Source organism: Molothrus aeneus, chromosome Z (assembly GCF_037042795.1).
Source record: "Molothrus aeneus isolate 106 chromosome Z, BPBGC_Maene_1.0, whole genome shotgun sequence".
NCBI lineage: Eukaryota > Metazoa > Chordata > Aves > Passeriformes > Icteridae > Molothrus > Molothrus aeneus.
Genome location: NC_089680.1, coordinates 13,897,343 through 13,924,112, shown reverse-complemented (window position 1 = coordinate 13,924,112; position 26,770 = coordinate 13,897,343). Strand labels below are relative to the sequence as shown.

The window sequence follows — 26,770 nt, the reverse complement described above, 5'->3', positions numbered from 1 at the left end:
AATATGGCCTCTTTTCCCATTAGACATGAATTAAAAGTAAAGTCAGTAGACACCATCATCTCGTGCAGGGGATTTTTACCATTCAGTTGCTTTCTGACTTTCTCGCATCATGGTGCAATTAAGACATGGTCATTTTAGTCTTACTTCCCATATGCAAAGCCAATCATGCCAATGAAAGCAGAAATCAATAGGTTTCTGTTGTTGTTCCTTTTGAGACTGAGATGAGAACTCTTTTTTTTCCTCAGCAAAACTATCTTCAAATGAATGCTCAAGAAAGCTTTCATCTAACATGGCCTTTCATCTCTTTTTAAAATTCTATTTTTATGTAAACCTTCTGTGAAGAATACATAAATAACACCATATTTTAGAAACTAAACACATCTTGAGCATGAGAACCATGAGAGTACGCACCGATGTATCCAAAGGAAATAGATTTTCACCCTGTGCTGAAAGTTTGGAAGACATGATAGACTTTGAAAAATTGACACCTATTTCATAAAACAGTATTAAAGGACATAGAGAAATACAGTTTTCACTTTATATGCTTTGTACGTTTCCTGCAACCTCAAGAACAAAAAAAAGTTGCTACAGTTGTATACTAGAGGAATTTGGATACATGGGTATTAGTTACTTTGCTATAGTTCAAATAAAGTTTGAATTAGAAAACAGAAAAGAAAAACATTTCCTAGGAGTCTCCTGTTGTAATTTACAGGTTTATCTGCCTTTTGCATTGTGACCACACAAAATACAGTGTTATTGAAAACAAACTGGAAAACTTCAGGACAAATTTATTACAAACTAAACCAAGAATAAGTTTGGTTCCTAGCACTTGGAAAAATGTGAACTTGCACATACTTCCATGCATTTGAAAGTAAAAATAGAAGCTAAACTTGTCCCTATTCAAACTTCTGGTTGAACTTCTGATGCTCTAACATACTTGTTTTAGTGATATTTCAAACCTTAAGCCATATTTGTGGGAGAAAAGGATGACTAATACTGTCTCTACAAATGACTGTTGAAAACTGCTGTTGAATTACAAACTCTAATTGGCATTGAATGTAATTTAAAAATCTCTTGCTGAAAATGATGTTGATATGGAAGTTTGTTTTCCTAACCTAACTCATATTAGGACCCAGTAGAAGAGCACTAATATCAAGCTTCTAAGGAAACACAACTTACATGTTAAAACAAATCACAACAGTAAATAGAATACAGTTTTAACTACTAGTTTGCATTTAACAATACATTATCTCCTACATTTACATAGTGCAGAATAATGTTTTCTTGACCACAACTGATTCTTTAAAATTAGATAATTTGGCTTCCATAAATAGTTAAAAGTGGTGCTGTGTAACCGAATGGACCCAACGATGTTTAGACATGGTAACTTCTGAGAGATGCAGAACTATGTCTTAATTCACAGGCATTGAAGGCCATACCATAACACTGAAGTTTAATATTACTTTTGACTCACATAATTTTTGAATCCACTCACATCACCATACTTGCCAACATTATATAAGTATCAGTTATTTATGCCACAAATGGGGCTCTTTTGATTTTTCTCTCTGCTCTATAAATATTTTCTAGCAGAAAAGTGGGTGCTTTGGCTGTGGCAAAGGCAGTGTGGCTGACTGGCTTTTCTGGCTTTTCTCAGGGCATGGAGAGGCAGGGAAAAGAGATAGACAGATGCACTTCCCTGTCCAAGCCCCACCCTCCCTCCAGCCCCCACATCTCACCATAATGAAATTCTTAATTTGTATCCATCTGGCTTTCATGGTATTTTCCAGATCTACAATGGGAGCATGCTTTATGTGTGGTTACATAACTGATAGGATTTTTTTTTCTTTCATGGAATGGATTTAACAGAGTGGTTGCCTACTGATGACTCTTATTACTACATTATAAATACATTATTTTGAACTGTTTTCTAGTAAATAATGAAAAAATTTAAATTGCTGTCTACCACAGTGGGGTAACTTGGTGTTTTTGCAAAATGGTATTCAGATTTTTTCATGAGGCAAACAAAAAGATGATGAAACAATTAGGTGAAGGACAAATTTACATAATTAAGCAGTCTTCAATTCAGATTTGAGTTTGAAAAAAAACAGGAGAGCAACCATGGACAAATATGGCTATGGCAGTAAAAAGAAAGGACAGAATTTAAGACTGTTTCTTTTACCCCAATCTTTTTCTAAGGTTCATATTGAATGCTGCTTGCTCTGAATGATTCACCTGTGACCTAATAAATTTTACCATTAGGATAATTCCAAGGATATGTTACTGGCTTTTTCCTCGTTTTTTTCAACCTTCTGAAATATTACCACTGAAAATAAACACATTCACCTTTTCTCTGCATTCAGCATCCCCAGAAAAGCCATTGTCTGTAATTCAGCCTCTGTACGCTTACAAAATGTTTTACCATTTGTTGCAACATGAACATGCACTTCCTAGAGCTACATATAAAGATACTATTATTTGGTCACTTACAGATGTGTTTCTGTAGGACTATCTTGCTTACTCTTGGTGCTGTATTAGACTTTGTTGTTCCAGTGGAGTTTTAATTTAATTTTAAAAGGCAAGCCGTGATTCAGGGCAAGGTATGCAGAAGAAAAGGGAGTGGTGCTCATGGCTGTAGAGGTCATCTCCTTTCATTGTGGAGGACATCTGGTCTCTCTCCATGTAGTGGGAAAGAGGACTGCCTGGACTAAATAGGTATTATGGCTTATCCCCAGCAGGCCAGTAAGTACCACAGCAGCTGCTTCCTCACGCCTGCAACCAGTGGGATTGGGCAGAGAATTTGAAAGTACAAATGAAAAAAATCATGGGATGAAATGGACATTAATGGGTTGGTAGGTAAAGCAGAAGCTGTGCATGCAGGCAAAGCCTCTCAAGGAATGAATTCAGTTCCTTCCATGGGCAAGCAGGTTTTCTGCTACCTCCAGGAGAGCAGTGATAGTGACATGATAGTGACTTGGGAAGACAAGCGTCATGGCCCCAAATGTCCCTGGTCTTCCTCCCCTGTCACCCAGCTCTATATATTGAGCATGATGCCGTATGGTCTGGTGGGGCCTGTTGGGATCAGCTGTTTGCTCCCATCTTCTCGTGCCTCTCGTGCTTCTTGTGCCTCTTGTGCACTCCTACCCTCCTCACCAGCATGCAGTACGAGGAGCAAGAAAGGCCTTGACTGTGTGTAAGCCCTGCTCAGCAATATCAAAACCATCTCTAAATTATCAGCACTGTGTTCAACACTGTCAGGAGCCAGGACATCCCTCTGGCTGTCCTTAGCAGCCAAGACACCTGCCAGGGGTCTCAGAGACCCTGGCACAGAGCCCAAGATGCCTGTGGTTTTGATTATGACCCATGGGGCAAGTTACCAACCTTAGATGAAGATCTGCAAGCCATGACAAATTAAATAGAATGATAGTGAATTTATCATGGGATGAAAAACTAGATTTTGGGATTTTTAGAATGGGGATTCAGGGAGGCAAGATGGAGGGATCTGGGCATGTCCTGCCTTTCTCCTTCTTCTTCTTCTTGGCCTCTGTCCTCTGCTGTGATGTTGGCACTTTTAGATTGGTTTAGAGTAGAAGCTCACTGTTTAACATAGATGATAGGTAGTGCAAAGTAATTGTAAATATTGTACATGTAGCTTTTCGTATAAAGACATAACACCATCCCGGGGGCAGGCACAGTGCCTCTGACTGTCTTGCTGAGTGGTCCTCGGCAGGACAGGAGAAAGAATTTTATAGATGAGATACAAAAAACAACCTTGAGACTGAGAAATGAAGAGCTCTGACTCCTTCAAACACTGGTCTGGGAAAAGAGACTTTCTAACATTTCTTGGGGTCACTCTGACCAGCTAGAGATCCCGACACAGCACAAATCCAAAACACACACCCATACCAGCCACTGTGAAGAAAATTAATTCTACCTCAGCCAAAACTAGTCCAAGAGGAAAAAAAAGAGAGCTGAAACCCTGTGGCTATAGAGTGTGTTCTATACAGGCATGTAAGTCATCTATTCTAGGTAAAGTTGTTTTTATCAGGAATTAAAGATTTGATGAGATCATTGAGGGAGAAGCTATTGCTCTCCTTGTGGAATCTACTTTTGTGATGGTCCAAAGAGCCATGTTCATTAGTATAGCTTAGCACGACCACTCTATATTGCCTTTTCTTTTGAAAACACTTTTAGGAGTCCTTGCTGATCTCAAATTTTCTGGGAAACAGAAAGTTCTGTAAAATGTTAAATTTTCTGGCATTCCAATTTTCTTTGGGTCTACCTCACCCCCCAAATTATAATCCTCCTACTTCTACTTTGTTACAATGAGCCCACTGCACAGGAGACATCTAGCCTACAGGGGAAATCTGGAATCAAATTCATGTGCCCAAGTATGCAACATTATTTTATTGTAATTAAAAGTAACAAATAAGCCAAGAATAATTTTTAGGACCATCCTGGTCAGCAGCAACATCTGAGCCAGTAAAGAAGGAAGGCAAATTCCAAAGACAAAGTATCTTTTAATAACACTGAACAGAAGTTGCAGCAAAACAGATATACATTGGGATGAATGGCCCCTCAATGGTCATCCCATCTCTCTTTGAAAGATACTGTACAACATTCTTTCTCCTCTTACATATTAAAAAAAATATTTGCCATACATGCCTAATGAAAGAACACCAATTCTGCTTATTTGTTGCTTTCTCTACTGAAATTAATACAAATACAGTAGTAATTTCCATGTGACAGACACTGTCATCCACAGCTTTTAGAGCAACAGGTGTGGAGGCTGAGAAGCTGATTTTAGTTTTGGGGTGGATTTTGGTGCTGCATCCCTGCCCTGCTCCTTCCCCTTGCCAGCTGCAACATGATCTGAGAATCTGAGAATAGAGATGCTCTTGTGGGATCCATCTTGTGGGCCACTTATTGTCATCTGAGTATGAAATAAATACATCAGATTGAATAACAGCTCCTCCTTCGAACTTCAGTTTCTTTATAATTTCCTAACCCCTATGACCCGTTATGAAATAGTGTACTCAACCAAGATAAATTATAGAAACAGAAGAGTTTTAATGCTTTCTTTAAACTGCAAATACATCTGGTTAATTTACAGAAGAGTCTGCATCCTTCACAAGGAACACCCTCCATGTATTTTCAAGGCTCCGCTCTCCCTCTTTGCAGTTTTAGTGGAGTTAAACTTTAGATACACTTGAGTACGTGAAATAAATTTGTGGATTAACTAGAAAATGTGCTTCAAAGATGGGTGAACCATGTCAGTTAAATTGCTAGTGAAATAAGTGTGGCAGGTATTCACAAATTTGAATGAGTGTATGAGTTAAAAATTAAAATACTTTCCACTGGGAAACAGGAGTAGTAACCAATGGGAAAAATATTCAAAGCAAGGGAATTTTGTAATGTTTCTGGTATTTCTGTGGAATATGATAACATCTATAAAGTAATTCCTGACTGTATTGTGTAAAACCCCAGACAATGAATTGGCACATCCACTGCTTTGCCATAGACTGTGCCAGAATCAGGACCAAGACCAGTAACTGACAGCATACTGAAAGAAGAAAAAAAAATAAAATAATAAGAATTCATAAGAGCTCTTTACTAAAAATAAAAAGCTTTGTGGGCTGACAAATGTAATTACTTCACAGTAACATTAAATTTACAGTCAGTGCTCAATATTTCGTCACTGGTTATAGTGCCTATCATTGTGTCTATTTACTTCAGATTGTTAGTGGATCCTTTCCTCTGTTGAATAGTAATTATTGCTTGCATATGAAAATAATTATTTAACTGAACAACTTTAGCTGCATCTTCTGAATTGCAAGAAGTTGTAAACTATTATTTTTGACATTTTTTGCAACAGTTGGTAATATAGAATGCAATAGTGGGAAGTTCTGCAAGAACATCAAGAATTTTTTTAGAAATGAGCAGGAATAGCAGGATCCATACATTAAGTATTAATTTTTCACAAGCATATAGTTCTATCTGCCATTATTTTAAAGCAAATAATAAAAAACAGACTAGAATTATTTTGCTTCCAGAATTATTTTGCTTTTTGTTGGCCAAAAGGAGCATCCACTGATAAGCTGTTTTGGTTTGGTTTTGTTTGGCTTAGTTTTTTTTTAGTGGAGGTAGAATTCTTTGTGTGTTTGCCAGAGTATAATAGAAGTAGTATTAGGTAAGGTAATACTGCTCTAGCTCTCTCAGAACTGATTTGTAGAGCTGAAGATTTTGGGACACTGCCTAACATGTTAGAGTCTGTTTTGATTTAGAGAATTGCCTTTGCTATTTCAAAAAATATATAATATGAATCAAACAAATACAGGCAACAACAAGACTTCTTCCAAACTTGTGTTAAGATTTAAAACTTTATTTTGAATGTTTAGATCACCACAAACATGGAAACTAGTAGACACAAATGACTTCTTATTCAGTTTTGAAACAAAATATTTGCTAAAGAAATTGCAACAACACATTTTCATGACGAGAACATACCCTAATATTTCATATCTACATATAAAAGTCATGCATTTTAAAGATCTGTTTTGGCTAGATTGTGTTTTCTGGGTGCTAAAATTCACTGTAGAACTTACACGTTTTAAATATTTTGCATAAACATTTTAAACAGGCTATTATAGTCATACCACATTCCCAAATAAAACACAAAATGTAATAAAGCTGTACATTTTCTTCTTCTACCTTATTTTTTCCATATTAAAAAAAATAATTCGATTTGTAATAGCAAAACAAACATTTTAAACCAGCTCACACATATGCAAGATATGTAAAATCTAATAGTAGAAACAAGGATGGCAATGCAAGGGTATAAAATATGCTCTCTTTTGAGTCTGTGGTCCTTGAGTAATATTGCTTCTGTTCTGGCCTTGCTTTGATACATGCAAGTCCATGAAATACTTCATGGCTTATTACTTAGCAGGTGAGGAGTCAGCTAGGAACTAAAGGAATATGGTCCTCAAGCCTAAACATTGGCAGGTACTTGTTTTATTTCCATCTTTGCTATACAATTATTCTATTCTTGCTATGAGGCACATTCAAAAAATAAAAGTCCAGGGCTAAATTTCAGCCTGTAATATCTTTGCAGTCAGTACATTTTAAGTAATTTAGATCCCCTATATTGTACTTCTGCAAGATAGTTTACTATGTAAATAATTCCTCCAGTTCAAGCAATAATGTTAAAAGGTTCTATATATAGTTTTTATTTTTCTCTTTGAGATTCTGTCATAATTCTATGCTGGCTGCTAAGGCATGTGCCACACATGATGACCTTTGGCACCGGCGTGTTAGCATCTGAGGGCTTTTGACCTCTGTATGTGACCCATTATGCCTTAACGTTGATAATTTTTCTGATTTTACAGCTTCATCCATGGAATCCATTGCTGTGATGTTGAGCATCATCAGCAATTTTTTTTTAAAAAGAGTAAATGTATAAACATTTATAAAAGTATTACTAAACATAGTGCTTTTAAGTGTTTTATATCCCTGATGTGGAAATATTTTTTGATCTATTGACAGACTATCAAGAAAGATGCACTTGGCTGTATAGGTCAAACCAGGCTTCTTTATGTGTTTCAGGAACTATTTAAGAATGTGAAGAGACAGTCTGACAAAACACAGAATGAGCACGGGACTGTGACAGAGGAGAACTGCTTTTGTTCCTGGGTCTGTCACTATCCTGCTGGACGATCTATGTGCAGTTGTTTCCTCTCTCTGTGCCTCACTTTCACCACCTGAGAAGTTAAGGAAATGATGTCATTTTTGCAAAGTGCTCTGAGATTTATGGAGAAAGAGTGTTGTGTAAGAGCCTGGAATTTACTGTTAATGAAGAGCATTAATTTTTCCATGCTCTTTCCAGTTTTCGCTTCTTAATGCAATAAAATAAACAGCAAAAAAAAAATTGTCTCTTTGAAATCAGTAGGAGTTTCACATTCAATTCTACAGGTGCCAGCACTTCTGACTGCATGACAGAAGTTGTGCTCCTCTCTAAACAGCACTAGTAGCAATTCTTTTGTATGCTATTACTCTACCTCTGAAATATCTGCACATTTGCTAGAAATGTGGAAGATAAGCAAGACAATAACTTCAAAAGGAACAAGGTAGCAAATTTTAATGCAAACACTGCATTTGAACATCCCCTGGAAAATATTTATAATGCACTAGCATGCAGGCTAATAATATTAGTACTCGACTTAATTTTCCCATGTTTCTTGACATAAACATTTACTAAAAAATATGGTAGGCTCTTTTTATTGGTTCAAAGCAGTTCCTAAGGTACAAATTGAGACTTACACAATTTTAATGTGTCGTTTAAAAATTGTATGTGCTTATTTTATCATAGATGGCCTTTGTCATCACTAGGATACATACTTCAATCATTCATATTAGTTTTTTAAAAAGCTTTGGACAGAAATCCAGGAAAGCTCACAATTTTTTCTTCCCTTTCAAAGGTTTTGAGAAGAGCATTTTCCCCTGACAGGATGTTTAAATAATGTGTTTTCTATTCTGAACTTTGTATTGCATTATAACTCCATTCTGACTGCAGAATATTCCAGATCCTGCAATGCTCATCCCAAAAACCCCCATTTTAGAGACTCTTGTGGTCACTAACTTCAGATATATATTTGGTTCTATAGTCACAGCAGTTCAAATAAGTAGTTTAAACGGCAAATATAAAATACTTCTGACAATATAAAGGCAATAGACCTCGTAGGGCATGAGCATAAACCCTTCTAACTGGAATATAGTAATGTAAAGAAGTATCAGTCAGCTAATATGATAATTTGTATATTATGCCAACCCCACTCCAAGGGTACCACCAGTTCAAAAGCATTGCATTCATTCACTAACCACACCATGTGTTCATCTAACTGGCAGCAGCATTAGAACTGAGTCTCTCCCACAGAGCCTTTCGTAGGCAACTACCCAGTCAGTTCTCCCTGGGGAAGCTTTCTGGTTTTATATGTACACCATTCCATCTGGCATTCTCCACAAATAAATGTTTGTTCTTCTGAAATATATTTAGGCTAAAAACTCAGGTTGTCCTTGAAACAATGAGCCCAGAAAAGATGATCTCCAACTTACAGGACTTGGCTTTTCCACGATCTTCAGTTAAAACACTGCATCATACTAGAAAGAAGTATCATGCTGGGGGCATAGAGACAATATCTGTCCCTCTTCACTGCTATCCCCATGCTTCCTTTTACTGCGCAACAGTTCATTTATTCAGGCGATCCAAGACTGTCTTATGCACACTGTCCCACCGGTCAGTAATTAAAATGGCATACAATTTTTCATCCACAGCATTTTTTAAGGAAATGGTTAACACCACCAGCATGTATTTGTATGTTCTAGGTTTCTTTACTACCACTTCTTTGTTTTTCTTCTGATATTACACATTGTTTTCTCTTGCAATTATATGCAAATGCAGGTAATATTAAGTTGTTTTCCAATCTTTCATATTATGTGAATGATGACAATTCTTTTTTGTAAATTACAAAATAAGGTATTCCAGGACATCTTTTGTTTTCTTCCTGATATGCTTTAATTGATTGTGAGACTACACATATTTTTATTTTTCCATTTTTTTCAAAGCAATTACAGTACCTTATTTCTTCAATTTCCAAGTATTTCTTTTAAAACAGATACTAATAAATAGGGTCTTGCATGGTTGTTTGCTGTCTATGGGTTTACATGCGTATTGTCAGATGAGACTTCACAGCTGATTCCTGACGATGCAATTTCACATCACCACACATTTTCCTTTCAGCTTCTCCTTCCTTTTCTGCTGCTTGCTTTTTTTGCCATCAATTTGCAAACTCACAGTCCTGCGTTTCTCCAGGTTTAGCAATTCTTGGAATAACTCTTTTACATTGTGGTTCGTCTTGGCAGAGGTCTCCATGAAGGCACATTTCCATTTCTTAGCCATGGCTTCTCCTTCACTGCTTTCTACCTCTCGATTTTGGTTCTCATCATTTTTGTTCCCCACCAGCATTATTGGAATGCTTTCTATGTCTCCTTTAATCTGACATATTTGCTCGTAGATTGGCTTGAGCTCCTCCAAGGACTGTCGGCTGGTGATGGAGTAAACCAAAATAAAAGCATGTCCTTTAGAAATAGAGAGACGCTGCATGGCTGGAAATTGATGACTCCCTGTAGTGTCAGTTATCTGCAAAGTGCATATGCTCTTATCACAGCTGATCACCTGTCGATAGGTGTCTTCAATGGTAGGGATGTAGCTCTCTCTGAAAGTGCCCTTCACAAATCTCAAGACCAAAGAACTTTTTCCCACTCCTCCAGCTCCAAACACAACTACCCTATAATCGTTGCTTTGCTCAGGCATGTTTCTCTCTGTGCCACTTGCTCAGCTAGGGGGGAAAACCTAGGAGAGAAAACAACAAAAACAAAGAGAGAGACATTACTACAAGTGTGGAGTGCATGCCGTGATATCTTTCCCAGTAAGACAAATAAATGTAATGTAAGTGATGGCACTTGCACTAATTTAATAAGTCTTGCAAGGGGTTACAGAATTATTTAATTCAGTTGTAAATTAGGGTTTGCAATCCAGTCTGGACTGGTGGCAAAATACCATCTTTGTTGCTTCATGGTCGATATTTAATTAACATTATGTGCTTCAGTATTCTTCCTACTGTACTAATATTAACATGACTAAAAAGTTGCATCTGGGAATTTCTACATGGCCTTGACTTGAACAAATTGTAGAAAGGGAATTATCTTTCTATATCTTAAATAGATCTAAAATAATAGTCAAAACTGATCACTGTATGACAGTCAATTACTCTGAATATTCCAGCTTTTCAATAGCTAAGGAATTTATTCCCACTATGACTAGACTACAGTTCTAAACAACAACTAAGATGTATTTGTGGATTATTCAGCAACAGCACTTATTGACCTTTGTTTTTAACTCCATGGGAGCACATGTCCCACTTTAGTGTGTTTTGCCACTGGCATTTCAGGTCAAAGAGTACATTTTGATAAACTCAGATTGCTCACATTCAGTCTGCCTCTTTATTCCAATATTTATCTTGCAGTCGATGATATTTGACACTAGACTAGCTATACTTATCAGAGAGGCTCTGCAAACATATTCATAACATTTTTAGTGGCTTGTATTGCTAAGGTTGGCAAGGGCATATGTCAAAGGTCACAAAATTCTGTGATTCCTGCAGTCAGTTGCCCTTGACAAAATCCATCTGTGTATAGTAGGACCACAAATATGGAAATAATTTTTAAATAAGAGAAATGGTAAAATATTCACATGTTTACAAGCTGTAGATGTTTTAGAATTCATTTAAATAAATTGAAGATTAATGTGTCCTCCCATCAGTAGCAGCTCAATGGGTACATAGCGTATCAGTATACATAGTCTTTGTATATTTAGTAAGATTTAAGCAAATAAACACTTTAAAAATGAACCCTAAAAATTAAAGAAAGCATAGGGTATTGTGACTCTTCAGACCAAACTGTTATATATAAGGGGTACATATGGAAAAAAATGCAAAATTTGCTGCATCTGTATTTGTTCTGAAGAAAATGGGCAGGCTTTATAGGGAATTTTGCCCAAGTGTCTTAATGGCACCAAGTGATTAAATTTTCCTGTTGTAATTTTGCTTGGGCAGCAATAAATCTAGAACAACCCAAAGAATTTCTTCCCTTTTGAAAGCAAGCCTTCAAGCTATTTCTTCAATGCAGCAGAAGGAGTCACTGCATTGCAGGGGGTGATTTTAAGTTACTTTTTACCTGTCTAGCAGCAAGACAATACTGATGGTTTAGCGGTGTGGATCTTAGTGGACTTCCCATGCCCTTATTCTTGTTGCAAGCTCATGCCAAATTTTCTGTTTCTGCATTTTAATGCAGATACTCATTATGCCAGTTAGGCTTAAGCTACAGCAATGCATGCTGCACTAATATCTTCAGTTTGTTGTTCAAGCATATCCTGATGTAGTTATCTTTCTTTTACAGGGCATCCTATAGTGTCCTAATTTTAATGTCTGAGTAAGCTGAAAACATCTGTCCTTACATAATTTGTTGGATGAAGGAGTTGTACTTCCTCATCTGCCATACCATAGGCAGAATAACCAGTGCAACTGGGGATGCTGATCCCGAGGCAAAGTGCAGAGCTGCCACAGCTCTGTCTACCCAGCCTGGCTTCAGGCAGAAGGCAGCTTCACCCCTTCAATCTCTCCTGTGCTACATTCACTGTCACTCTTAGAGGCTTGTATAAATATAGGAAAGATTGATAAATAAGAGTGCTCATCCTGAGGCACTGAAGCAAAATTGTTTTTCTGACAGCAGTATTGAAGGAATGGAAAGAAAAGGTAGCCTCAGAAAAAATGCTCATGTATGTGTTTATAGAAGATGCAAAACCCTCTGAGGAACAAATAAAATGAGTGAGCAGCTCATTATGTTAAAACGAAAGGAAAAAACATAGCTGGAAAAAAAATGAGGAGAAGAAGCTAGCATAATGCTGTTCCACTGAGAATAAATCTGTATGTAAGAATTGCAGACATGCAAATTTGGAACAGTCTTAGAGCTTACAGTTGTGGATGTCTGCACAGAATGAGTTACCATAAGAATTATAGTTTAATAATTTCTTGTAAGTAAAAAGGCAAGAGAGCAATATCTGCAGATTCCACTTCAGAAGCAGCTTAAGCATGGCACAGTCATATTACACGTAGCCTAGGAGCTACAGCACTAGGAGAAAAAATGCACTATGAAAACTTTTACTAAGAAAATCAGTGAAATGTGGACTAGAAAAATACAATTTTAAAAGCTAGCTGACTGTACTCCTGCTGTATTACACTGTATACTCTAAAAATACTCAGAAATCTCCAAGAAAACTGACACATATAGTAGCCCAATAAATAGAACAAATTTAAGTGGGGCACTTAATGGTCTGAAGTATTAAGCATACAGAAAAGTTCTAAGACATCCTGAAATAGCATGGTAACAATCTTCAAAACATAGCAAGTTGTTGCAAAGATGGAGAGTGTAGTGAAAAAAAAAAGAGGTTATGTGGTTGCATTGTAGAACAAATTCACATTAGACAATAGGAAAACTTCACAGTGGTAAGAATAGCAGATCTAATGTGTAGGGAGATTTTGTAGATATTCTTCAGACATTGCCATAGTATCAAAGGATAATTCCAGTTGGCAGAGACCTGAGTAGTTTCTGGTCCAGACTGCTTATCACAGCTGGGTCAGCCATGACACTGGAAAAGGTTGTCTATCCTGTACAGATGTGAAAATCCCCAATCTTTCCCACAGTCTCTCTGGGAAACAAACTCTGATGCAAAATTACTGTCAGGATGTTTTTTTCCCTCTTATTCCTAATCTAAGGTACTCAAGCCATACCTGTTTTCTCTCCTCCCAGCATCTACTGTTGTGAAGAGTGCAACTCCACCTTTTTGATGGCTTTTCTGTAGGTGTCGAGGGCTGTGCTTTGCTGTCCCTTGAACTTTGCCTTCCCCAGGCTGAGCCGGCCCTGGTCCCTGAGCCTGCAGGGCAGGACAGCGCCCAGCCCCGGACCCCTCGGTGCCCCACCTGCCCTTGCTGCAGTTTCTCGGCTGTTTCCCGGCTGGGGGTGCCCGAACCGGACAGGCGGCATTGCTGCTGTCCCGTGAGCGCTGGGCAGGGGGGATTGTCACCTGCCTCGGCCGGCTGGCCCTGCTCCTGTGCATACACACAGGCGCAGGGGGATTTGCTGCCGCCGGGCCACTGCCGAGCATCACCGTGACCATCACCAGGATCATGACCATGACCGAAGCACCAGGACCTTCTCTACAGAGACACTCCTCCCCAGCCAGGGTGACTGCAAAGGAGCAGTAACCCCAGTAAATGTTTGGTCTGTGAGTCCTGAAGATCCTCAGTTTTGCCAAAATAAAAAATTACAGATTTTTATACATTTTTCGTGCTCAGGAACTAAAAAAAAAAAAAAAAAATACACCCCCCCCCCCCTCAAAAAAAGAGCTCACACAAGTCTTTATGATCACACACAGAAAGAATTCCCCAAATGTTGTTTATCTTTTTTTTTTTGTGTTCTCTATGTTGATCTGCTCACAGAATCTCCTGCAGGGACAATCATTCTATATGAATGGTTGGACTTGCACACAAGTGTTCATTTGTTAATGCTTTTCATACCACCCTCTTGCCTTACTGATGTTTCTTTGTCTTAAAATGTGTTAACTAAAACACACAGGAGGACAAAATAAAGTATGGCATTATTTAATCAGCTTGTGACATTATGGCCAGTGAGGGTATGGAAAAATTACCTTAAAATCTGATTTTTCTGTACAAGATCATTTGTGATTCAGAAAACCAGTCTTTCAGAATCTGCACAGAAAAAAATATTTGCTTTTTACATGTTAGAATGGATTTATTCTGTAATGAAGCCTCATTTGCTGCCTTTTCTGCTTTCACAAACTACAACAGTGAAAACCTATCTCTAAAGTGTCAGTTTATCAACACTACACTTATTTGAAAAGCCAAAGCAATTTTCATAACATACATTCATACCATTCATTTTGAATTGTCTGACTACAAAGGTCAGCAATGAGTCTCACAAAACAGTGAGTCTGTACCTCTGCTGACTTAGCTATGTTTCCTGCAGATACTTTGCCAGCACAAGGCTGGAGCTGCTCTAGCTCAGTTGCTGCAGGTGAGCTTGATGGCCTATTCACTGGGGCAACATATTTAACCACTGCCTCCAGTTCCAACTTAGCTACAGACCTTTATGTTAGTCTGCATGCTTTCCCTAGATATTTCTGATATGCCAGGTGAAAGAATTGAAATGTTTTTCTGACAGAAGGAAACAGCTCAAGGTCTGAGTAATTATGACATAAACTGACTTATTTAATTATATAGTGCATTTTATTATTAAAAATATGTATTTTAAATGTCTAAATAAAGTAACTCATGTTACAGATTATGCTCTTCATAGTTTAAACTCCTAACATTCATTGGCTGTTTAATTAATTACATGTGAGTATATTAGCATTTAAGAAATCATTTATACTGATCCTTTACTTAGCCACTGCACCTCCACAGCTCTCTGTAATCTTTAATTGGATTTTTTATAGCCTAACTTTTTTGTCAAATATACTTATGACTTGCCTGCCATGTGGATATTTAGGCTATACGGCATATGCAATAACAGCCAAAAGCTATAGGAAGCCTGAAAAATAACTTCTGAAAACTAATCTACTTGAGTACTCTTAGAGCAATATGAGATTAGAACTCGCAGCTGGTGAATTCTTTCAGTTTATGCTTGAAAATAAGCACAGAAAATAAATCAACCTATCTCCAATGTTTCCAGTCTTGGGTTTTGTTGCAAAAGATTTTCACCATGTTTTCATTGTTAGACTACCACAAAATGTCACAAATTGTAAGTTTAGTTGATTTTTTTTTTTACTAGATTATATCTTTTAGTGTTGCATTCATTTTAAAAAACAGTGTGATGTTGCCTTCGCTTTCTGGAGTCAGAGGCTTTGATTACATCTTAACTGATCTAGTTTCTTTAGGTCTTATGATGTCCTACTGAGATGTCAGTCTGATATGAAATTCAGCAGTTGTCAGATGCTGTGTATTAATTTCCTGAATTTTTTTTTCCTCAAGTAAAACCATTTCATGTCAGTCATGTATTTTTTTTTCTTTTTTTTTAAGCTCTAAGGCGATGTCTCTGTTTATATTGTCATTGTTATTGTGAAAAACCAATAAAGTACAGGCAATACATTTAGTTCAAAATCTTGCCTCAGTTTAAATTAACAGTCCATGAGGCTAACCAGGGATGACACCATGACACAAAGATATGAGGTGCAAGGTGAAGGATCTAGCTATAGATAAGATGGATTACAGCAGGACTGTAAGATCAATGTCCATTTCCCAACATCAAAGGTGAAAAATGTCACATTATTTATATGAAAGAGGAAAAGAGCTCTGCAAGGATCTTTTTCTTGTTGTGCATATAAAGAGACATTTCTCAGGGAGTATTTTCACAATATCTGCTAATGAATATGCACTTTAAGAATGGGGACTTTCCTACTTCCAGTGCCTTCATCTGTTAATACAAGACTTGCTTTTTCATTCTATTCCTTCACTTGTATTATTTGGTCTTCTCAAGTCAAGGGTAAGTTGGACACATTTGGAGACCAAATGATAACTGTTAAAAAAACTTTTTTCTACAACATGAGGTTCTAATACCTAGGGAAAGAATTTTTTTATTCTAATGTGAAACAAAATGTTCTTTGAAAGTCTGCTCTTTGATGATCAGCTAGTCTAAATCATGATTTTTTTTTCACTGCATAAATGCAGTAGCACTTTTTATTTATGTTGTTCTCAACAACAGTTGGAGAGAAAAGCATTTATAGCAATTCTTTTCAGCTATAGAAAGATGACCAGAGAGATTTCCTTAGAAAATGGCATCTTCTTCACAAAAAAAGTACTGTCAGAAACCTGCTGATTTTATCTGACACATTGTCCTTATTGTGAAATTTGCTTGATTATCTGAAAGTAAGGAATAAAATCAGACATTTTTATTATTCAATGTATTCATAGAAAGCAAAAATTCAAACTAAAAATTCAATTTGTTTAAACCAAAACAGATTTCATTTTAGAGTTAGGTTCTCTACAATGTTGAAAACATTTCAATTTGCATGGAAAATTAATAATTTAGAGTCCTTAAACTGAAATTAACATCACAAAGTCTTTCTGAGAGTTCCCTAAGAGGTTTTGCGGGTTTCCTTCAATATCCTGGCCTTACACAGAAGAGAAATAGAAAGGACAGGAGGCTTTCAGACAAATTTTTTGCATTTTTTTTCTGTATTTACATGAGACTATTGTCTTAAGAGCAGCTGTATGTAAAGGAGGTAGAAGCCAGCCTCTGTGCTGTCCTGTAGTCATCACACTTATGTTGAAAATCTCATTTCCACAAAAATGCCTTTTCAAAACTTGAAATCCTTGGTAAAAGAAAGAAATTATGAAACCCTTGGTAAAAGAAAGAAATCCCCCATGCACAGTTGTGACTGTATGAAAATCTTAACTTGTTCTTTGGCTAACATATGGCTAGCAGATGTTGTGGCAGAAATAGTTTTGCTAGGCAGGAAAGAACTGGAAAAAAGAAAGGGTAGAGACAAATAGACAATGTTTCCTGTACGAACAACAGATAGCATGGATTTTTGGAATTAGGCTTAACTAAAGTGGCATTGCTTGTTGAAGACAGCAGGACTGGTGGCAGAAGATTGAATGACGCAGTAGGATCTGTTGATTCCCTTCCCTGATGAGGGTTCATGTGAAGAAAATTAAGAAGGTGCTGGACCTGATCCAGCAAAGAGCTCTACACATAGGGACACACTGAAATTGTTTGCTCTGCTGTTGCCTGAGAGCTCTGTTACCCAGAACTAACTCTTTTGCAACAGATATGTACTAATGAACCATTACCGTAAAACAAGATTCAGCATCCTTGAACACAGTTACTGTGTGAAAAAAACAAAACCAAAACCAAACAAAAACAAAAACAAAAAAACCAAAAAACCTTACTTTCAATTAGCATCAGAAATATTATGCTAAATTTATCCAGGATGGACAGGTGAATACATTTACCACATTAAAAAAACCTTCACTTTTGTGCAGAACCAGAAATATTATTCTAAGATTACCCAGGGTGCATAGGTGTCCTATTGGTTGTTACTTCCTATTTAGTGGCTTGGTTAATCTTAAGATTTAAAAGGGAGAATTTCATGAGAGTTCCTGTCTAAATTCAGGCTTTGCTTTAGGCATGTCAGATACTTTCTTGATTTAACTACTTGAGTATTTTGGTTGACCAGTGTCTTAATCTCTAAGTGCTTATCATCAAAACTCAGAAACAAATTTCTCAGAAGACTTTCCATATGTGTAGTTAGGTAGTCATTAATGCACACATAGAAATAAAAATGTCAAAAAAACAGAATTCTATTTAGCTCCCTTTGGAAGTGCTTTTTTTAAAGTTTCTTTCCCCAAATTAATTAACTAAATACAGTAGTTTTTCCTCAGTTTTCAATTGATTTAACTTAATCAAGATACAACATCATATGTGTGCCTTTCAACAAGTAACACATAATGCCATTGGACAGAGCAGTATGATTAGAAACCAGAATTTGTCACACCTGCAAATGCAGGATCAGAGACTCAGTATGAATTTTCAGCCCCTCTGGTTTCTAATAGTAGAATCATTTTTGGTATTGAGCAATGGCTTTACATGTTTCGTGAACTTCTGCTTCTCCAGCTGTACACTCAAAAAAAAAATAGGTTCTGACTTATGGATCTCAGTATTGTGAGATAAAAATCCCAGCGTTGACCAAAAGCTATTTCCTTATAAATATGTATATTTACACAGAAGAATTGTAAATTCATGGAAGACTATTTTCCATTCATCAGAGGAAACACTGAAGACTGGTGGCCATTTTGCCTTTTATTGTAGTTCTCAATTCCATAATGTTAATGTAATTTGAGACTACTTATGTAAATCTTCTATAGAAGCAAAATTATTAAAGGTTAAGTATCTTTTTATGACATAACTCCTGTCATTAATTTTCCTTGTCTGGCTTGGAAGGATAGCTAGATTGCTATCCTGACCACTGGAATATTTCTGATTTCATAACCAAATAATATTCCATTCAAAGCAATGGCTTAAACAGAACATTTTGCCACTAGCTTGTTGGCAAATAACTTGGGAACAGGTTAATGCAGTGGGTTTCAGGACCCAAAATGATCCCTGATAATTAATTAAACAATGTAATACAGTCATTGATATGTTTCCAGACCCTACTAAGCAGCCTGTTCTTCTACTGAAATTCTTCTGCAAATCCGAATATTTTGAAAACTAACAATTAAATTATAACTGTGGACTACAATATAGTAATACCACCTTTCTGATTGTTTATAAATGTTCAGCACTCCAACTGGCACTACTTTCAATTCTGAAATAAGACAAGTAGGTTTAGCCTTAAGAGAATTTTTTTCTAGATGCATGTTTCTTTTCCTTGTAGTATTAAAAAATTTTATAAAAACTATATTTTGAAGATAAAAACATACTGAGTAACACACTATAAGCTTTACGTGTACAGAGTGGGAAAGTGGTAATGTTATTTATTTGGGTTAACTGCAATATTTTAGTTACTGATAGTAGCTAATATTTGATTATTTAAATAATTAACTCTTTCAGAAGAGATAAAATTTGTCAGCTAAATTTTCAGGGAAGAATATAAAAAATAAACAAGTAAAAATAAAAGAAGGGCAAGTGTTCTTTTCTTAGCTTCAGATTAATTATAAGAACTACTGGGCATTTTGGGAAGGAAACAACAAAATCCAGTCCAGGAATGGATTTGCTCTTTTCATATGGTTTCTTTAATATATACATATTTTGAATGAGGAAACTGAAAGGCTGACATAGCTTCAGTTTTGAGAATCCTTTTCAGATTCAGCTAAAACCAATTTCATTATCTGCAGTCAGGCTGATGCTGACTGGATTTTCCTGCCATAGCATATTGTAGACGTGCATAGCCAGAAACACTAATTTTAATCTCAGATAGAGAAAATCAACATTCAACTTAAAGTTATTTCATCAATAGGAGGTGCTCCTGACCTCAGTGTGAGTCAAAAGTGCATTTGTGACAGACTTGACACACACTTTTCCACATTTTCTTGTCTTTCCTTGATACCCATCTCAAGAATTATTCTTTTATCAATACTTTGTGATTGAAAACTAATCAATATTTCTTTTCTCAACAAGGTAAATGAGAATATTTTCTGCTTCAATTAGTATGTACATCTGCATAGACACTCAGGTGGTCTTTTCCACTGCTCTTCCAGCAGTAAGGTAAGATAATTTAATGCATGTTTAAATTTTGATGTCACAATAAAAATGCAGTCAAAAGTAACTGTTTGATACTTGGAAACGTCTGTATTTAAAATTAAAATCCCAAATGGAAAAGAAAATGTCTAGAAATATTTTCTCTTGGATATTGGTCATTTTGGATATTGGTCATTTAAAAAGGAAATTTATATTACTAATATCCATGTTTTACAAAATTGCCATTTTTTCTTCCTCTATTTAATATTGATTGTTGCTCAATTATTCATGGTAATCTAAAATATTAAGGGAAAATTAATAAAAATTTGGAATCAGTCTCGATACCAAACAAAATGTCCCACAGTGAATACTGTTTCAGCTTACATGTACAAATGTCCTGATACTCGCACTAAGTTTGGGAGAGGGCATATTCAAATGCAGCTCATTATGTATTACAGAAGAATTACTGAGCAACACTGTGAATTGAATGCAATCAATGTAGAAAATAAAACCATTAAAAAAAAAAAAAGAAAAAATATAAGTTTATAACCTGAATAATGAGAGAAAAAGGGAATATGAATGAAATTGGATGCAGTCTTTCTGTAGGAGCATCTTTGAACCAGAATATTATTTATTGCACATTTATTTAAAAATCTAGTTTTGGGAGCAATAGCACGTACTCTGTCACAATGAAAGTCCAAGTCTGATTTTTCACACATGATGCTGGGATCTCTACATGGGCAGCTGTGTTGGTTAGCACAAAAGAAATCCAGAAAACAAAGTTATCAGGTTATCCTCAAAGGAAACTAGAAACAGTGCTAATAACGACTTCAGGACAGCAGTATCAGTTCATGTACAGCCCACTATTTTTATTGGCACTACAGAGACTGCAATGCTGGTGTAATATAATCATGACCACTTGGCCAGAAGGAGCTTCTGAACTCCAATCAACTTCCTAAGAGCCCTGGTCTGCACTGTGAGAAAGTGATATTACTCAGCCTGAGGTTCATCAGTGCCTGTGAGTCTGCTGGTGTAAACAATAGTGCAGCACAGAGCAGAAATATGCTTTCATCTGACTGATGTGAGATACCTGGAAAACTGTATTTCCGAAGATCTTCACTCGCTTGCAAAGGGATTCCTTAGTGCAGGCAACTTCCAGAGAAAAGTAAAAATGGTATTCAGTACTGGAAGAGACTTTCTGGATTATCAGATTCAGTGCTTTGCCTTTGCAGGCAACCATTTCACATAATCCCTTCCATCAAGTTACAACTAAAAGGTATTTAAAAGGTTTTCTATGTATTACTTCAACTAGAATGTAATTTAAGAACCTTGCTGCTCTAATGGTTTGAAATCTTCCAGCCTAAGTGCATTCACAGCTCATTTATACCAATTCATTCTCCTCTCTTACCAGGAATAAGGATAAATAGCTGCACATCACACTCATTCCTCCATATCCATGGGACCATTGATTTGTAGCTGTGTGGTTGAACTTGTTCCATGTTTGTACAGTTCTTCATGCAAGAGCCTTAGATTTGCTGCATGTGGTGTGAGAGAAAGCATGAAGCCTGGAGGAATATCACATTTCATAGCTCCAGAACAATGGCACAAAACCCATTCTGCATGAATTGGGTACTACTGCATTTATTGAGGACAGACTGGCCCCAGAGAGCAGCTCCTGAGCATAACTGAAGTCCATTAGTGAGAAAAGTAAAAAAGGGAATGGGAGGGGGGCAAGCCAAGATAGCCCTGTAAAAGCCAGAGTTAAATATGTTGAGACCTGCAAGCATTCTAGATAATGGTAAACTGTAAATCTTGGCGAAGATACAACAGCAGTCAGTTTCATCAGCCTTGTCTGCCCCAAAAGGAGTGGGGTGTACATAGCTGTATGCAGCCTACACAACTGTATGTGTGTGCATTTATAAACAGGCATATATGAGTCCTCTCACTAGGTACTCATGAGAGAACAGGACATTCAGAAAATTCTTTAAGATTAAAATGCATCCAATTTTGTTGCTCCATTCTGTGTTCACCCTTCTGTGTCCAAGTGGTGCAGCATACAGAGCATCCCACATTTCATGGGGAAGATAGAAAGGGATAAAGTGTTATCAAATCTGATTCAGTAGCTCTCAGGCACTTGAGAATGGTCTTTCATGATTTATATTCTTTCATTCAGTTGGAAGAGGGACAATCTACTGGGAAAAAAATCCTGTCTGTCAGTGGGATGCTGCAAAGTTGTATCCGTCTTGGAGAAAGAAACACCTTGTGTTATTTTATTCAGACCCCACATTTTTATATTCTTCTATCAGTTAAGTTGAAATGTAGCTTTCATTTCAAAGAAACAAAAAATTAATCTCTCCTTAAGCCACTGCAGTGGCAGTTCTATAAACTAGGGCAAAATTCAGCACATTGGGTTTTAATGAAAGTCAGCTTGAAAAAAAGGTCATTACTAGCATCCCAGCACACAGAAAAATGATAATTAACTGGCCAGTGTGTCTATGACCAGCATCTGACTTCCTTGCTAGCCTCAGTTTACAGCATGCCATGTTCTCTACATAAGATATTAGCTTAGAGCATATCTTGCAGTTGTAACTCAGGCAAAACTCTACCGACTTCAGAGGAAATTCTGGCCGAGTGAGCATTGTGGATTTTGGCTGAAGAAAAGGAAGACCTCGAAATTCCATGCAAAGCTTTGCCTATTGTGCAAGATAGTGTAGAAAAACAATGGAAAGAAATTTACCTGTGTAGGAACAGAAAGCTTCAAACGCTCTTCAGTTTCTGTCTGTCATTGCACCAGCTCTTCTCCCTCTCTGCCCGGGGCTCCCTCCACCAGAAAGGAGCCCCTCTCTGAACCGGGGGGCTGCGGCTCCGCCGCCCGCAGCTTCCCTCCCCCGGCGCCCGGGGCTGGCTGCTGCCCGTCCTCCCTCCCGCCTGCCCCGGTACCTGGGTCCTGGGTAATGCTCCTGCTGGCTGGATCGCAGCCTCCCTCCTTCTGCTTTTACGGGCGCACTGACTCCAGCCTCTGCTGGCGCTGCTGCCTAAATGGCGACTGCAAAGCTCATCTAGGCTTTTAACTGCCACCTACTGAATAATTGTGGAATATATGTATGTGTGGGCATATGTATACAAAAGCTGTAATGTTCTGCTTCTCTCAACCAATGTAGTAGATTTTTACAATTAGTCTCTAAAGCCTCGACACACGCTCTAGTTTATCATTTAAAGCTGTAGATTACATTAACCTGAGCTCACAATTCTCTATTTCTTTCAGTTCTGAAACAGAGAACAAGCCTGTCTCTTTAAGTTAAAAAAGCTTACAAAACCTCTGGTGAGGCTAATCCCCAGGGCAAAAAACAGCATAGCCCTATTCAGATCAATGGAGCTGTGCTGATTTTTATTACTTGGAAATTTAATCCCTTAGGTCTCATATTTATTCACAAAAAACCCGAACCTCCCCCCCCCCCAAAAAAAAACAGAAACAAAAAACAAAACCAAAACCCAAACCAGTAGAAAGAAAAACGTGCCTTTAAAATAGCTTTTGTCCAACATAGCACCTCAGAATTTCACTCATCTGAAACAAATCAGATTTTTTTATTTCCTGACAGCACTGTCAGGATAAAACAGGACTGCTGAGATTTATAGACAAAGATAAATTAAGAGGTTTTCTCCACTTTTAATGGTGTAGAGGCTTATTTGTGGGGTTTTTGTTTGTTTGTTTTCTTGGGGCTTTTTTGTTAGTTTGGTTTTGGTATTTTGGGTTTTGGAGTGTTTTGTTGGGTTTTCTTTTGATTGCTTTGTTTTTTTGGTTGGTCTTCTTTATTTTTTTGGTGGAAAAATCCAAATGCAAAATCCAGTGTCTCCTTCAGATGTTTATTTTTAAAGCAGCTTCTAACACTTTTCTTTCTAGGCTAAAAGTGAGGTCTACTGAAGGTCTTTGAACTGTCACTGCAGAAACGAAGCATTAGTACAGGGTGTCTCTATGAATCTGGGTGAATCCCCAGAGAAGGTGTGTGGACCCCTCAATCTGCTCAGCTGGTTAGAGTATGGTGCTTTAAACACCAGGACTGTGGGTTCAATCCCACAACAAGTATGTTAGGAGTTGGACTTGGGGATCCTTGTGGATCAGAATACTGTGTGATCTGTGAGATGCTACCTTTATAAGCAGATAGCAGGGACTATGGCTCTTCTAAGCCAGCTGCCAGCATGTAGCTGAGTTGTGACATAAAAGGGCTCTATGCCCATCTTGAGGAGCACTGCCCTGTGAAGGGCTGGTCACACCCAGAACCTGTCACAGCAGCAAGGAAAGGATTCAGTTTTTATGCTTGCTGTGACTGACCAATTGAGCAGCTAGCTTCTTACAGCTGGTGTGATAATTTTTAAATGGCACCTTCAGTGGCATTTAAAATAGATTTAATTTGTTTTTTAAAAATGGATTTGTTTTGATTGCTTTTATGAAAGGTTCATTTATTGTGTTAACACTTTTGTTGAAGGGAGAAATTGTGATGTTTCTCCTCTAAGTGTGTTAGGATACATGATGACCTGCAAAATATGGCCTGAGGAAATAATTTTCATTAATGTGCAGTTCATTAATGATTAATGAATTAATCATTACAGATTAATCCTCAGCCCTGTTTCCACAGGCTCCCAGGCAGGCAGCAAGATGTGGAACAAACCATGTGCTGCAGGCCTGCTCCCAGAGCCTGACAACAAAGCCCTGCCTTTGGTTTTGTCACAGCTTCTCAGCAATATCTTAATCCTGTGTGCATGGAGACTTAGCTGATTAATATCTCAAAAGGAAAAAATTGTACTGTAAACTAAAAATTGTAGTCTAACTATATAATTACTGCAACAGAGCAACGGTCAAGTTATACAATTTATAATATTGCTCAGGGATTTTGTCTGTGATTTTTCCTGATTCTGCCCATGGTAGCATGGGTTCAGAATCCAGACCCATTTATTTAATAAGTCAAAGTGCTCTTGTATTTACAAAGAATATGGCTTCTCAATAATTTTCAAAGGTAAACCGATTTCAGTCCTCAGTGAGTGCATCCTTATTGTGAACACATCTTTCAATTTTCCTTAAAAAGAGTGCAAGCATCTGTAGAATTTGAGTCTTGACTTGCCACAGCTTTCAATCACTGAGTTCATACTACAAGTCTGGGAAATCTAGTTCTTGCACCCTATTCTAACAGGATGGATGTTCAAACTTTGAAAACATACTTTTTCAAAATGCTGATTCTTTCCAAAACTGAATTTATTTCAAATAAAAGTATAGGTATAGACTGTTTTCATTCTTTCCTTACCTGTCCAAGGAACTGAAATTTTTCATGTACAGGTTGCAGATATGTACCTCACTAAGAAACAAAATGTCCAACAATTTCTACATCTTCCATCAAGGCTCTCTTCCACCAAAACCACCACAATATTTTTCTGATTAGAAGCACAGTACTGAATTGCCATGCTATAATTCACTGTAAAAGAATTTTGTGGGGGATTTTCCTGACTATCTCTGCTAAAAACTAACATGGCAGTTACCCCCATCAGTGAGCATTTTGTAAAATTTCTGCTTTAAATGGCATTGTTCAGGTGTGCTAGGCAAGACAGGCTTCCAAAATCTCAGGCATGCCTCACCTAATAATATTATTCACATGGGATCCCAGCAGAGAATCCCAGAGAACTACACCCCTGTCCGTTCCACACAGGCCAGCAGAGGCACAGCTGGGTAAATATTTTCCTACCCTAAGCTGCAGGGAGGTTGCATTTCTCTGGACACGGATGCACGTGAATGTGGGTCAGAATGGACAGCGTCTGTTTGCAGTGAAGGTCTTCCTTTCTCCCAGTGGCACCAGAGAGCTCCACTCTATAAAACACAGAGTGTGCATCATCTGTTACTGCATAGAAGTGAAAGTGCAGAAGGCAAGGGCACAAAGCTCTACCAGAGTATTTCTGTTACAAGCTTCCCTCATGAACAAAAGTCTTAGGCAAGCTACATAATTGTCAGGTTTCTGTGCTGCATCCGAGCCAGAGAGGGCATTCAAGGAACAAGAGATCTGCTTAGTTAGCAAAATATGAGCTGCCTAAAGCTTGAATGCACATTTAGCACAAACCTGCATGAGTACTGAAAGTACAGCTTTTGAGTCAAAATTCAATCCATGGCCTATATAGTGCACAGGAAAATGAGAAAGTCTTCCGTTTCCCTGGAAAAGATCAAGATGTAAAACAGTGGCTCACATGTAAAGATTTTCTCTCTGCAAGGCAGAACAAAATCTTGGAGAAGGCAGCAGAGAGCAAGGACTAAGCTCAATTTTTTCTGTTCTAGGATGGTTTTCCTCCTGTTAACCTGTTTCTCTGGAATACTTTCACTAAACCACAAACTGGCTAAAATATATCCTATTTCTTCGGCATGTTTGGGAAGGTACTCTCTTAGTTATGCAAGGTCATAAAGAAATTTAGTTCTTCTTTCCAACCATCCTTCAAAATGGCAAATAGTTAGTGTAAATTTAAATTCATACTTTGCTATCTTCCTATGCTGTATTTAGTTGTACTAAAAAATTAGCTAATCTACATCATCAGTATGGGAACATTGCAAAAGATTTTAGCATCAGAAATATTTACTGGAATTTTGTCCAACAGGGAAAAATTAGTCTTCAAAAAAAAATTATTATTGCGAGTGATTCTCCAGGACAGCTGATTGTCAGCCGTAGATCTTTTAATGCCCTGTATTTGCTGAGTCCTGCTCTTGCCATGGTGTGGCAGTAGGCACAAGACTGTATTTTGTATTTGTGCACTACATCTGAATACTAGGCAACTTCCACCATTTTGTAAATGAAGCATAAAACTTCCACGGTATTTTTAGTGCCTGCATACTGCTTAGAACCTGTGAAACTCAGAAAAAAACCAACCA

At 37.4% G+C, this 26,770-nt stretch overlaps 1 protein-coding gene across 2 annotated transcripts; it reads right to left on the bottom strand.

The window, feature by feature from the left end:
- Positions 1-6,361: 6,361 nt before the first annotated feature.
- On the bottom strand, positions 6,362-22,901 carry DIRAS2 (DIRAS family GTPase 2). Of its 2 annotated transcripts, none has more exons than XM_066569579.1 (2): positions 22,813-22,901; positions 6,362-10,408 (listed from the first exon to the last, which is right to left on the bottom strand). In XM_066569579.1, exon 2 carries the CDS (start codon positions 10,367-10,369, stop codon positions 9,770-9,772), a length of 600 nt encoding a protein of 199 aa, XP_066425676.1. In that variant the 5' UTR covers positions 10,370-10,408; positions 22,813-22,901; the 3' UTR covers positions 6,362-9,769. The 2 variants fall into 2 exon arrangements, with proteins under 2 accessions (XP_066425676.1, XP_066425677.1); XM_066569580.1 differs by lacking the exon at positions 22,813-22,901 and adding an exon at positions 22,610-22,793.
- Between the last annotated feature and the right edge of the window lie 3,869 nt (positions 22,902-26,770).

Excerpts from the sequence above, each read along its gene's own strand:
- DIRAS2 (XM_066569579.1), bottom strand. The coding sequence starts at position 10,369 with ATGCCTGAGCAAAGCAACGATTATAGGGTAGTTGTGTTTGGAGCTGGA.